This window comes from Chamaea fasciata, unplaced genomic scaffold (assembly GCF_029207755.1).
Source record: "Chamaea fasciata isolate MVZ Bird 193981 ecotype frontalis unplaced genomic scaffold, bChaFas1.0.hap1 SCAF_8, whole genome shotgun sequence".
Lineage (NCBI taxonomy): Eukaryota > Metazoa > Chordata > Aves > Passeriformes > Sylviidae > Chamaea > Chamaea fasciata.
The window spans coordinates 34,250,159-34,265,469 of NW_027094093.1; the positions used below are offsets into that span (position 1 = coordinate 34,250,159).

Below are 15,311 nucleotides of genomic sequence, written 5' to 3' on the forward strand. Positions count from 1 at the left end.
GGGAAGGAACTAAGTTAGACTTCGCAGGATTGTGTCCACTGCTACGTATTTTTATACAATACTGACTTCTGTGATAAACACATAGGCCTCTATTTTGCACACAAGAAACTCAGACTTCTTTCTGTAAGTGCTTAAATTAATACTGGATTTTTTAAAACTTAAGCAGTAAGAGTGACACGTCTGAGAAAACGACCCCTCAAGAATTTGCATTTAGCTCACTCCTAAGAAAAGCAGCTCGAATTCTTTTAACATTCCATGAAAACGCAATGATTATTTGACCTGAAACATAAAAGCATATAAGATGTTGAATCTTACTTCTGCAACTCTTTTATAAGAGGAAGACAATGAAAGACACTGACAATAAAAGGCGTTAACATTTGTCTCCTAAATGGAGAAATCTAATCGGCCTCCGTAGGGCTCAGCAACATTGGCTGACTAGAATAAAGAATTGTTGGTTGATGCTAGACTAGAATTAGGATTTCTAGGAGAGATGTAACACCTACTTTTGGCATTCATCCAGGGCCAGCACGTGGGGATGGTCGTCCTCGGCCATGGTGATCACGGCCTCGCGGTTGAACGCCCCGCGGCGCCGCTGGTCCACCGTGTGCCTGGTGATGGAGGATGTGGTGGAGCTGGTCCAGTACAGAGTGTCCCAAGCTCTGTGATAAGCCAGGCCCTCCACTGACCCCACATCTGCAAGATATCAACAGATATACTGACAGACTGAGCAAATCAAACTCCTGCTAACGGGACGTTGGGTTTTGTTATTATTCAGAGTGGATCCTGCAGACTCACGGGGTTCAGTTTTTTCAGCTGACTGACTCTGCAATTATTTTTAACATTCCTGCTGTTTATTTTTATTGCAACCAAATCTTATAATTTTCTTTCTGTAAATTTAAATTAAAACAACATAGAGGGCAAGACCACTGTTAATAACACTTTACTATATTTATCAATTCTTGCAATCATTAAATTAATATTACCACTGCAGTGTCCACAGATAACACATTAGAAATAACAAACATTTATTCAAGACAATAATTATTTAGTCTCATCTTCAAATACAATTTAAACCGGGTCTTTTCATTTTTTCAGTAGTTACTTGTATTATTTAGCACCATCTCTCAATGTATTTTGCAGCACTGACAAGCTACATTAATAGGGATCAAAGTTCCCTGTTGTTAACGACTGTATTGGCTTTTGCTAAACACCTGAAAATTACTGAAAAAATACCAGCTCTGAAGGTCTCGGCATCAATATATAATTTTAATAAGCCATGACACCACACTCATTCATTCAACACAAAAAAAAACCTGTGAGTTAGGAAAAAAAAAATTAATAAACAACTAAAAATATATTTAATGCCTGAAAAGATAAATTGTATTTAATTCCAATATATAAAAGTGACAGACTGTGAGAAATAGGAGTAATTATTTCCTGCCACTATTGGTGAATTACTACAGAAACATGTATGTTGATAACTTCACTTATTATTTTGCTAGAAACAAATATTTTTAGACCAGAAGGTTCATGCAGCTTATTAATGAGCTACAGAAGGCAAAAATCTAGAAATATAATTAGGATTACATTATGTTGGCGATTACAATTTACATGCAGCTTGCTGAAAGATGTAATTTTTACTATGCAAATCATATATACAGAACAAAAAGTCCCAACAAGAGCTTGATCACTTCGAAAGAGCAAATACTGAATCAAAAATTCGAGTCAAATAAATCAAAACTATGAGACCAATAATGATTCATCAGTCTTTTGTATTTTCCTTGTTAAAGCATTTGGCCATCTTCTGATGTCACATTTTGTGACATATCTGTGGAGAAGTAACAATTACAATTAGAAGCAACAGAAAAAATAAATGAGATGGCACTCCTTAAAGGGAGGTAGATATGTGTAAAAAATAGTTTGCCTACTTGTGTAGGAGAATTTATGAAACAAACCCCACATACCTTCATCTCACCTACAAGTAACTCAAAATATTGAAATATAGTGAAGGTTTTAGAAAACAGCAACAGAAATTCAAAGATAATCAGTTCTTTCAAATACCACGACAGAGATTTCCATTAAAATTATACGCTGAATCCAAATTCACAACTACATACAGTTCCCTAAACTAAACCAAATGTTCTTAGATATCTGATTTAACTACTAAGTTTTCCTGTGTGGAATCATAACTTCGTCTTGATGGTCCTCGTGGGTCCCTTCCAACACAGATATTCTGTGATTCTATGAAAAAAATGACAGATGTATTGACATTTTCTGACCAATTTTATACTGCGTTTGCAATGAACAAACCATCAAACCATTTATTGCTCTTCATTTGGAAGATGACAGAAAAAAATAAAAAATCATTTTCCTGGTGTAACCTTTTGTATTTCTATCGACTTTAGCTTTTTTTCCTGTCTGAATCTCTCAAGAAATTTGAGAGTAAACTGATTTCAGAACATAGTCTAAAACTCTTTTGTAGCAGACAAAAATTAATGATATTGTTCCTGCCACAGCGAGAAGTGATCAACTAAAAGACAACCGCAGGGATGAAAGTGCTCTTCAGTATCAGATTTGTTGTTTTATGAGTAATTTCTGTACAAAAGAGGAAAACTCAATTTTCCCACAGGTATCAGAATGCAAAGTTTCCCCTTCTTACATCATACTGCAGTTCAATGTTTAGGCCTGTGAATGGTAACTGAAGAAGGTTTCATTCCAAGTTACTGTTTAAAAAATGGTAATCTCTAAATTTTTAGAAAACATCTCCATGGAAGGCTAGGCATGTATGGAGACAAGGAAACATTTAGAACACAGATTAAATTTTTTTAATAAAATATCTGAAATTGGCAGTTTTGCAAAAAACCCCTTTGCCATACATACATGTATTCTCAGGAGAGCAGAGCTAAGAGAAAGCAATCTATAAAACAATATTTCAGAGATAAGGTTCAGGTGAAAGATCTGTAGATAAAAATTTCATAAATAATTGAAACAGAAAAACTCAGAGTAAAAAAATATGCTCTTACAAAAAAAAGAAATCAGAGGAATTCAATTGCTACAAGACAAGAAAAAAATTAATTAAAAAGAAAACTAACGGCAACACACACCAACTGCATTTTCTAAACTCCGTCAAAAGCATTAATTCTGAAGGATTTACACCAGGCACACTCTTTTATTTGCTAATAAACTTTTAGTTTTATCATGTTCTGTACTTATGGAATTGAGAACTCAACCAATATAGAAGTGACTCATTTAATAGCTTTAGAAATCTATAAATAAGGTGGTTTTAAAGTCAAGGGCAGGAGATTTAGAGAATGATAGAACTTTTAGATAAATTCTCACAATGGATAACACAGGTAACTTTGTTCTTGTTAGCATCAGGTGTGAGCTGGATGTGTCAGCAGTGCATTTTTTTGCTAATTTATATGTTTCTAGATTAAATTTGTTGTTTGTTGGGGTTTCTGTTTGGGTTTTTCTGTTTGTTTGTTTAGGTATTTTTGTTTGTTCAGTTGTTGTTGATGACTCTCCAAATTTCTGTAAATCTTTTTATCAGTGATAAAGCAGTGACCAAGGAGGGATTTATCCTAGAAATGGTCCTCTAGACTTTAGGCTCTTCCTTAAAACTAAAACATTTCAGCAACTTTATATTTCTAAAGACGGGACACTGGAGAAGATTCCTAAGCAGTGTTATATCATTACAGATTTGCATAGATATTATTTTCTATTTACTTATGGCATACTCCTTTAAAGAATATTCTAGAGCACTTTTTTCCTTAAATTTAATTTATCATTATATACTCAGTTACTAGAAAATACATCAGAAAGATGTACTCATCCTCTCTGGTGCTACACTTGGGGGATTTAGTCCCAAAAGCCACTGACAGGTTGAAAATTAGCAATTTGTTTACTCTAAGCTTCATATTTTTGCAGCATCATGTAATATTCTGAATTGGTAAAGCATAAAGAAACTGGAAATGAAAAGAATCCCATTTGTTACACTGACATATTGAATTAAAACACTGATGGCATTAGATGCCTACAGCACTGATTAAATTTATTCTAGCCATGAAGCAACAGTTTATGATTTTCACATGAATAGCATACTTAAATGAAAAGAACATTAATACAATATGATATTAATATACAAATACTCACATTATTCACCTGCCACTGACATTCTGAATTAAATCAGTAATGGGGTGTATAACTGATTAAATATCTACACAAGAGAATGCAACAGCCTATGATTTACAAAGGCAATGCCAGAGTGATCACATCATTATGTTGCCAAATGCTATCTATCACTTTTACTGAAGTTAACGAAGATAGATTGCATCCCTCAGATGAGATGCAGCCTATAAATATTGCCATGCTGATCTTCATCTGACTTTCTGGGGGAACAGACAAGCAACAAATCAATAACTGAAGAACTCAGAATACACTCCCTTTATTAATGCAACCAGAAAATAAAAACACCAAAGGGCGACGTTTAAATTGCCCAAAAATAGTTAAGTTTGGGTTTATAGATATTTATATATACACTATTTCTCCATTTCATGGGTTTTTACCTCTTCTGTTTTGAAATATCTAGAAAATTTACAGTCAGAACTTTTCTAGTTGCACCACTTCAATTACCTCATTCCTTTAATTTCCTATGTTAACCAACTCCTTTCCTTTAACAATGATGTGAAGGAAGAACAACTGTCAACATCATCATTTTTGGAACACTGAAAAGCCACCAAAGTAATAAAATTGAGCATAAACAGCACTTTGATATCAGGACACTGGAGATGGCTTTAATGATCAGTACTCATTCTCTGGCTCGGTTTTTGCAATTTCCCTTTCATGTTTCAGCCTGTGGATTGCTCCAGCAGACTGGTCACAGGAGGGGGCCATGGTTTCTGTCCCTGTGTCTGTGTAGGATTGTGGTGACAGATAACAGGTAGTCACCATTTGATCTGGGGTGAAAGCAAAGCCTCACCAGCAACAAGGCACCTGAAGGAAAGCGTTTATTTTCACATCTCTCACTGACTGCACAATCAGAACTTTACAAAATTCTCACCCTCACTTTGCTCTACCAGAAAGCCTTTTGCTAAACAATTGCTCAAAGACACAACTAAGTTTATAAGAAACTGCAATAACCAATTATGACATCATTATATTTAGCTGAAAATATAATTTAGTTTCAGAGCAGATGTAAAGTTAGGTAAAATTATACCAAGGATGAGCAAACATCTGTCCCATTTTTTCTCTATCTTGAAAAAAATAGACCCATGCTATAAGCTATAAAAGATTATTAAATTATTAAAAAATCATTTAATAAAAGATTATTAAATGCAATAGGACATCATGAGCAAAGGCTTTGGGTTCTTCAAGGTAACAATTAGCTTAAGTCCAAGACACCACAAACATCTTCATGGATGCGACCATATTACTCCTTCAATCTTCCTGAGACAATATTGGGAAGAATGAACATTTGTTTGCAATGCTATAGAGAAATATAAGACCATTCTAAAAGTAGAAAAAAACCCCCCTCACTCTTTTGGGATATTTTTTGTGGAAAGTGTAATACTGAAATTTGATATCTAGCAAAACATTTGTTGTCTGCCAAAACAATAACAGCTTTTTATGACAAAATCTTTACCTACCTCCAATTAACTTTTTCCAGACAATGAATAGAACCCTTCCACAAATGTTACCTGATTATTTACCGTGGAAAAACAGAGATGTAATCCTGCAATACTCTGTCCTTCATTATCTGAAATATAACTTACTCCTTGAAAAAATTCAGGGACTGTCTTAAGGTCAGCAGGAATAATGTAGCAAGGGACTAATGATAAATCACAAACATTAGAAAACCAATAGTATTTTGTATAACTGAAACCCTCCCAGGATGTTTCAACAAATCATTATTAGTTAGCAAGAGTTATGATATCATAACTTCAATGCAGTTAAATACATCCATATAAAAGAAGATTTAAAAGCAGAAAGAGATCTGGAATGGAAAGCTAACACATAGAGATGGAAGTGTTTTACTAGATTACTAAAAATCTCAACAATTTTCATGGAAGAAATGTTTTCCTAATTACAAGAGCGCATATTATCTTTTTATGCATTACACATGCACGCTAAAAAAACTCTAAAATTCTTCACCCTTACCACCTACAAAACAATATCATGATTATCCTAATAAGCATTATAATAAATATGTACAATCATACATTTTTATTTTTGCTGTTGAAAAAGAGCTATTTGAGGCATTAGTGACAGAATAGCCTAGTAAAGCCTCATGATCTAATAATATTTTTAAGATCACATTACCCTTTAGAAAAACCCAATAAAATTAAAGGGGTGTTCCTCTGCAGCTTTTTCCCGACAATCCACCAAACACAGTTTTACATTTTATGCAACTAAGTCACACCTGCTGATGGAAGGAAAGAAAATAGCAAGTGTGTACATTAATACAAAATTAAGGGCAATGCTTAAAGTTGAATAAGTCACAAAGATTGTTACTTCTTCGTGAACAATCTCAAGTGCAATAGGCAGGGAACACCTTTCCTCAGTAATGAGGATGGGAATGCTCAGGACATCCCAAACTAAAAGATCAGTGTGAGTCATCTCCCATCATGAACATATTTCAGAGTTTCATATCAGGAACACATAAACAAAGCATGAAATGTGCAGGAATACATATTTCTGAAATAAAAATAATAAAAAATAAAGCTTAATGTAAAATTAGTAAACTTCATCCACCTATAACAGCAACTCATAGATTTTACCCACTAATCTTAGTCTAGTGGAAGGCAAGCCTGCCCTGGCAGGATCTTGGAACGAGATAATACTAAAGGTCCCTTCCAACCAAAACATTCTGTGATTGTCTGATTCTCTAATATTCAGCAACATACAGAAAACACATCGACAAATCAGACACCTTGTTTTCCTCTTACAATGTTGGCATTGTAATAATAAAATGTTTTACTAATTAAATATTCTAGACTTAAAAACAGCCTCTCACTTTCCCTCCTTTAAAAAGTGAAAATCACTGGACCTCTATTCCAACACACACACTTATCATGAATCCCATTCATTTATTAAATGAAAAGTGGCAATATTCAAGTATTTATTTTTAACATATTAAAAAGTTCTATCCTGGAAAAGAAAGCTCCAAAACTAAAGGGTTCTCATACAATGTACAAAATGTAATGCTCTGTAAGAGAAATGGGAACATAAATGCCTTTTTGACAGTTAAATTGGACCCATTTAGTTGGGAAGAATAGTAGCACACATTGGAACACCTTTAAAAGATTCAGACTGTGAAAAGCCTTAAAATACATCACAGGATCTGACACTTTATGTTAGCAGTGAAAAGATTTTTGTGTTCCTTGGGCATGAGTGCCTCAGGTTCAAAACAGGAGCTTTTTTTCACCAACATTTCCTTTTTGTGCTGTGAAAGACTACACTGGCAAAATGTCTCAGCGCCATTGTTTACACAGGCAGGAGAAAAAACAGCTCACTGAGTGTATCTCATCTTAATACTTTTTCCCTCTTTCTCATTTGATTTTTTGTTTGTTTTTCCTTGCCTCCACTTTTTTTTCTGTAATTGTTAACTTGTTCATTGGTCTTCTGTCTTCTGTTGTACCACTGTATTAAACCTAAACAATGCGCTGATTTTCTGCAGATATGCTGAGGCAGGCTTTGGGGAGTGAATTTATTACTTCAAACTTCTCCCTATGATAAAGAAATAAAAAAAAGCACTGATAGCCTAGAAAATGAAACGTTAACTTTTAAAAAGTCTTCTTTGTATAAACATAAGCTTTGAAACAACTTAGACCAGCCAAAAGATCATTTGTGGGAAATCAGAGGCAAGAACAAGGTAAATTGTAAAAAAGTGGGAATAAGAAAGATTAACATGATAAAGTTAAAAAAAAAAAAAAAAAAAAAAAAAAAAGAAGTGAAAGCCACTGCTGATTGACTGAAGGATGGAGTGGAGATGTAAAAGAATCCCCTCAAAAAACCACATACACTGAACAAATAATCAAGGTGTTAGGGCATGGCACACTGTGCACATCCTGGACTGGTTTATTGTTGTTGTTGTCATTGTTTCTTCCTGCTGGAGACAGGACCCCACCAGGTACAGGAATCTCGGTGAGTTTTGAATCTGTTTTTAGTGAACTGGAACGAGTCAGATAAAGTTGTTTATGTGCCGTAAATCTACTTTCCCTGAGCTGAAAACGTGTTGGCTAATGGGTTGTTTATGAGTTGCAAATCTGTTCAGTGAGGTGAAAATTTGTCAGATAATGGGTTGTTTATGAATTCTAAATCAATATTCAGTGAGTCGGAACTATGTTAGATAATAGCTTGCGTATGGGTTGTAAATCTGTTTTCAGTGAACTGGAAACATGTTAGATAATGGGTTGTTTCTGGGTAGTAAATCTGTTCTCAGTGAGCTAAAAACATGTTAGATAATGGGTTGCTCGTGAGTTGTAAATCTGTTTTTTAGTGAGCTGGAAACCTGTTTAACAAAGAGCTCTCTGTGTCTTAAGTGCTTTTAGTGTGCAGAAGAGTTCACGGATCTCTTAGATTTCAGTGGCACATCTGATTTCAGATCTGATTATAGATCCTTTATGGGCAGATTTACATTTAGTGAATGAAAAATCGTGGATGCATCATGTTCTATTTTCTCTACGAAAGTCAATTACTGAGTAAAGGTTTACACTATTTGTAGACTTCAACTTAATGAAGCAGAAAGAGCGTGTAGAACTAATATAACCACACTAGGTATTTCCACTGTGGTTTTGAATCCCTTCCTAATAAAGGAAAGCTTCCTACAGACGCATTCTAATAATTTTGGAGGAAAAATAACAAAATTGATGTAAAGTATGTTATTTTCAATCCTGAAATGAAACATTATCACTAAACTTTTTCAGCAGGATTCCATTTAATGATTTCTAGATCACAGATTCTTAATGTGGAAATAAGAAAATTTTGGAATTTTATATCTTCCAGTGAATGGAATTAGTGGTGTCACCAATCTTACCACTGCTCTTCTCCTTACAGGTGGAGTTTGAATAAATACCTCCACTATACCAAGCAGCCTCATGAACTGTCTGCTGTTTACAGTGAGAGAAGAATCATGTGCAGACTGTCGGATGGAAGGCCACAAAAATATCAGCTGAAAAAGAATGACTCAACATAAACTGAAGAGGTTTAGAACACATGAAAGAGAGTAATAAACATAATTATGTATGTTATATCCCTTCTCATTTACAGAGAAACATTTCTACAGAAGTATTTCTGCAAAATGCCATAGTACACGTGTGCATCCCAAGCATGTACAGTGAATGCTTCTGCAAAGATACAAAATTTCATCTGACATTCAATTATTCAGAGTGCTGACTCTGTTAATGAAAAATGAAATCTGGCATATTAAACTGCAAGTAGAAAGACTTCCTAACAATTTCTTAAAACTATAATTCCCAGATATGCTTTATGGAATGTCTTTAGCTCTTGTAGAGCAACCTATTATGAAGTAATGAGGAATTCTTTATTGTTCTTTTAAAAACCAATTTCTATCTGCATTAGTGCTTCACCAGTATTTATTCCTCCTCTTTGTCTGCTTGAAATGTTGAAAACTCCAGTGGCTTTTCATATAATACTTTTAATCTCTTCTTATAAAACCAGCGCTAAAACTGTGCTTCCATGTCATCACTGCACGTTTCTGTCTCGTGCAGCTAAGCTCAACTCTGAATTCCTGGCTTTATTGCTTTTCTGGGAGTAATGGGAACATCCTGATAACATTGCTTAGTTTATATTTAACATATCTCAATACAGATGTCATAAATTCCTCTAAGATAGCCACACATAGGAAATCAATGGATAAAAACCTAAACACCTTGTATCATATAGCATCACAGAATGGTTTGTGTTGGAAGAGACCTTAAAAGCTCATCCCATTCCACACCCTGCCATGGGCAGGAACACCTTCGACTGTCCCAGGTTGTTCCAAACTGTGTCCAGCCTAGCCTTGGACACTTCTAGGGATGGGGCAGCCACAGCTTTCCTGGGCAACCTGTGCTAGGGAAACCCCACCTTCATAGTGAATAATTCCTTTTATCTCATCTCTCTTTCAATTTAAAAAATATTTTAAACGCTTTTCCATGCATTAGTGTCAACTGTCTTCATAACCGCAAACTATTCCACAGAACTCCAGTTCAGAGGCAGAACGTACAACTATCCAATGTCACCTGTGGAATAATATTTTGTCAGTCTGCAGCTGTTTAACGTTTTTCTTTTCTAAAATATATTTCGATTAACATGAAACAGTGCAAAGGTGATATATCAAAGAAACTTTCATTTTTCCTCATCACTCTTTGGTTTTGTTATTGACTGGACCCAAGAAAAAAGCTTAATTTAGGCAACATAGCATAAATAGAAATCTGTAGGAGATTTATCCACATCTTTAGGAACAAATGCTACATAGCACTTCGGACATTTTGGAAAACAATTACTGAAATTGCAGCCGTCAAAAAAACCCAGACAGTACTGAAAAGGGACAAGAGAACAAACAAATCAAGTACCTGCATCTGATAACTGAGTACAGATGCATGTGGTTTGTTGCATATTTTAGAGAAAAATAAGTAGAACAGAAATCAAAGAGTGCAGAAGTTTTTACAATTAACACTTTCGTCATACAGATTTATGGACGTTTAGCATTAAGGATGTATTCCTTATGTATTCACATTCAGATTTCCCCCAAATTCAGTTTCCCCCATAATAAATCTGGTACCTTCCCACACATATCTCATATTACAATTATGTCAGGCTTGGTTGATAAACATTTTATTGACAGATATTGAGATTTTATTAAGACCACACATGAAAAATATGGTTTGTCTTTTCCTGAAGATTTGGTGAAGATGCTGCAGAAATTTCTTGATAGCAGTGCCTAGCTTCAAGTTTCAAAGGCTAGAACCTTTGAAAAACAGGTCACATTTAATGAAATTTCTCCTGCTACTGCAATGAATGAAGGCATAATAGCCATGAGGACTGAATAAGTACATTGCCAAGTAAGCCTCTATTAAAGCCAAACAGTTCTGTAGGTTGGAATTTGCCTCTGGTTGTCAATAAGCACAAATCCCGTTCTTGGGCTTCACTTTAAGAAGGGTGAAACTGAACACACTGACCAAGCACTTAATATTTTATACTGGGAAATGGCTTTAACAGAGACCTCACCCTCACTAACTAGAAAAATAAACAACCAAATAGTTTCATTTCCAAGCAATGCAGACTGAGGTTTTGTTTCAACAGTAAAGGTCCTAAAATCACAGTAATATAAGTTAAACATTGCCACCATCACTTCTGTTTTCTAGTAATATGCTTCACACCTCAGAGGCCCATTTCAAAACAACTTATTTGGAAGTGGTTAATGTTTAAATGTATCTTACAGGGATAAAATATAACAATTAATTATGGTAAAATTTCACTGACTTTTTTACTCCATAAAGCCAAGCAAACACCAACTTTTCACTCAATAAAGTTTATTGAAATAAAACAGGCATTTTGGGGAAATATGTTTGGGTTTGGTTTTTTTTTTTTTTACTTACTTTCTATCAGCACTTTTCTGCCAGCCCAGTTGTCTTTAATAACTTGGATGTTTCCATAGTGGGCGTCACTGAAGAATATGCGATTGGTGCCCCTTCCCTTCAGGCTGTAGTCGAAGGCCAGCGCTATCACATTTTTGAAGTACTCCGGGTTTTCGTAGGGCCTCACTGGAGAATTCAGGTTGGTCTCATCTGAAAGGTGGATGCTTTTCAATATTGTCCTTCCCGAGTAGAGCAGGTATCCCTCGTGCCTGAGGCAGCTGATCCCATCCTCTGCCAGGTACCCGTGGGCGCAGGCGCAGGCTCTCCGCGCGTTCCCGCGGTAAAGGCACAGCTGGTGGCACCCGCCATTGTTCTTGGCACACACGTTGGTACCTGGGGAAAAGTAGAATAAACCCTGTCTTTTATAAATAAAAAATATACTCGGTTAACTTAAACAGAAATGATTTTTTTGTGTGTGCGCGTGTGCTGGGAATTCTCCTCTTAAAAATTATTTGACTTTAACCACGCCAACAGATAATTTTAATGAATACAATTAATGAGTAAATACAATTAATGTCCTTTTCAAGTCACAACAGTACGTATTTTACTAATAGAAAAAGATGAAATGGGTTATTCTTCCAAAACCAGCTGAATACTTAGAAAGTGTTTCAATTCCTTTGAGCTTTAAATTTTTTTTAAAAACACCTGTTACTGGCAGAAAGTCAAATTTAGCTACCATCAGAATGCAGTACTGCTGTAAGACACTTTCTACCAAATTAAATATGCATGTATTGACTGGTAAAAAAACTGTGTGAATCCAGCTGGTTTTAACAAAGACATTTCCTAACATTTTGTTCTAATTTAATTTAAATTTCAAAAACTTACTCCCTGACAATTGCACACCATTAAGGAATCACTGTCAAATTAGTAACTACATTTGTTGCAAGTAATATTTAAAATAACGGTAATCATCAATAATTGGGAACTATTTGTCGTTTTCTTTTTTATTTTGGACTATCCATGAATTACTATTATAGCTAGTTGAGATAATTCAGTTTCTGTTTCTGACAGCCCATTCCACTTAACAACTCTGCTCTTACAGAAATAGTAATTTTCCCATTTCTGAAAGTTTTCCACATAATGGAGGTGAATAAAGTATTTCAATAGAATGTTTTTGGGTACAAAACCATAATTATTGGGGAAGATGCAGTGTCTGAAGGTACTGTTGATCAAATTCTTTAATTGATACATTTCAAGCTGAAAATCCTTTTGAGAAAAAAAATCATGGCAAATGAGAGTTAACTTGCTCTTTAAAGCAGCAATATTTAATTTTGTTCTCCTAGAAAAAATTCCATGAGATAGTCCTCTGGAGTTATGTAAAACATGTGTTGATTCAGCTATACACATTTTTACATTCCATTTGCTTAAAAGATACTTTAAGTTTATTAGGCTAGAAAAGTTAATATCTGTTTGGAAGGATGAGAAGTGGAGAAGAAAAGAAGAAAATAACATGAAATCGATTCTAAAATCTCTAGGAAAACTCCAATGCTTCCATGGTTCACCAGCTGTAAACATCTTTAAAAATGGCCAGTTCTGAAGTAGTGGCCAGTTTAGTCAGGGCATGTCCTGGCGCACCTGTAAAATTGCACTGAAGGATGGGAATTTTTGCAAGTCCCTTTGCAGGATGGAATCATCAGAAAGGGTAAAACAGGTGTTTGAAAAAAAAAGCATTCATCACAATCAGCACAGCTCATCAGGGTGTTGGGGCTTTTCTGTTTTGGGGGTTGTTTTGATAACAAAAGTCAGGAAACTATTCAATTACATTGGATTTTGTTTAAACAGTTAACTACTTCTAGTTCAATAAACTTAAAATAGATATACATATAATAGTGTGATATAGAAAAACATTCCAAAAACGTTTTTCACCTGTATTTTTCCCTTTTGTCCTTCTGGCTCACTGACATCCCCTCCCAATGACATTAACCATTTGTACCCTAGTAAAATTTGAAAAATGTATTAAAAAATCATTCAGGTATGTTTTTCAAACTAACAGCAGTAGATTTTTAGCTTCAGTAACAATTTCTCCTATTCCTTATGTGATCAAGTCTATAAATCCATCAACAAAAATTACACATAAAGAAGCATTGTTTTATCCCACTGTTCTATTTTCCTAATTCTATAATATAAAGCCCTTCCAAGCCAGCAGACATTAACAATTTCTAGCCTAGTTAAAAGAAATGGATTTTGGTGTGGATTTATTTTTTTCCACAAAATATGATGCTCTGAAATTGCATGCAGAATTCCAAAGTAAAATTATTATGCATATATGTTTGCAAATTATTTTTTCTTTAAAAAATTAAATTTTTTTAAAAAAATATTAATTTGTAAATAGGTTTCCTTTCAAAATTCAGATTTATTTAGCATGTCATATTAAATGCAGTTATTTAGGAGAGATTCATGTAAAAGAAACAGAGTCTTTGGATATATTGTTGTGATTAAAGCAAATTTTGAGTGCTACCAACACTAGAAATATATTTCTATTAAAAACTTTACATATATAATGGTGTTACCATTATTTTTTTCCTCTCTTTTTGAGTGTATCTAGAAAATCTAGAAAATTTTGTCTGGGTTACCTGGTAGCAGCTTTTACTGAGGAAATCATCTTCATTTTTGGTAGATGCCTAACCAATTTTCCTCAGTAAAACAAGTTTTTCAAGGTCTTGTCAAAACCAGAATTTTAGAAGTAAAAAGACACTTAAATAGCAAGATTATTCTTAGTCAGGTAGTGGAAAATAACGTTTTACCATCAGTACCATAAATCACAGAGCGTCTTTAATAACTTTTGTCTCTTGAGTTTGCTAAACTAATTGAATATAAAAGAAATCTGATTATTTACAAGGTCTCTTTCCACAAAAGGAACAAAAAAAAAAAAGAAAAAAAAGACTCAAACCCAGGTAATGTCAGCAAATAAATATTGAGACACAGAGGACGGGAATTTCTAATAAGAAAAATTCTGGTTTGCTTTCCAATAGAAATCTCAAGCTACCTGAAATTACTGCTCTGTAAAGCACAGGTCAAGGTCTCTCAATCCTAAGAGTTCAAGTTCTCTCAATCCTAAGACTGTCTTTTAAGAAAAAACAAAACAAAAAACATCAAACCTGGAATGATAGGAAGTGTTTTGGTTTTAGGTTTTCTCTTTGAAATGCTCTGAAGAATTTTAGTAGGATTTGTACTATATGTTTTCTTTAGTACATTAATTCTAGCTTTTAAAAAAAATACTTCAAGAGTAAAAAGTGGTGACAAAATCATTGATTACTTAATTTTTGGAATGCTTTAATATACAGAAAAAGTAGCAGGTGATATCAAAACAATCAATAGCATCCTTAAGAACAGCCAACCTTTCTCTCGTGCTCTATTAAAGACTTTCACTTCCTTCAGGTTTATTCCAAGGCCAGTCCTCATGGTCACAGCATCCGTGGCCTCATTCTTGTGGCCTCTTCTAATAGAGCCATTTGCATGTGCTCTGCCAAAAAAGTTGAAGATGTCTCATCAACAATCCTCAACTAATTCACACCAAACAAATGACTGAAGAGCAGTGGAGAGTTCTCTAAACAGGAGGTGGAGGAGCCTGTTCTCATCTATGGCACTGAGGCACTTATCTTCCAGAACTCCCTCTCCTTGGTAAGTGCGCAGAATTCCACGATCCCGCCTGCGACCTTGCTAAGGAACGGC

At 34.6% G+C, this 15,311-nt stretch overlaps 1 protein-coding gene across 1 annotated transcript in view; it reads right to left on the reverse strand.

The window, feature by feature from the left end:
- Positions 1-15,311, reverse strand: part of LRP1B (LDL receptor related protein 1B) — a 474,351-nt gene that overhangs the window by 133,346 nt on the left and 325,694 nt on the right. Inside the window, exons 39-41 of the mRNA XM_066190543.1 lie at positions 14,978-15,102; positions 11,601-11,972; positions 504-693 (exon numbers count right to left, since the gene is read on the reverse strand). Coding sequence (XP_066046640.1) covers positions 504-693; positions 11,601-11,972; positions 14,978-15,102 — 687 coding nt within the window. The remainder of the gene's footprint in view (positions 1-503; positions 694-11,600; positions 11,973-14,977; positions 15,103-15,311) is intronic.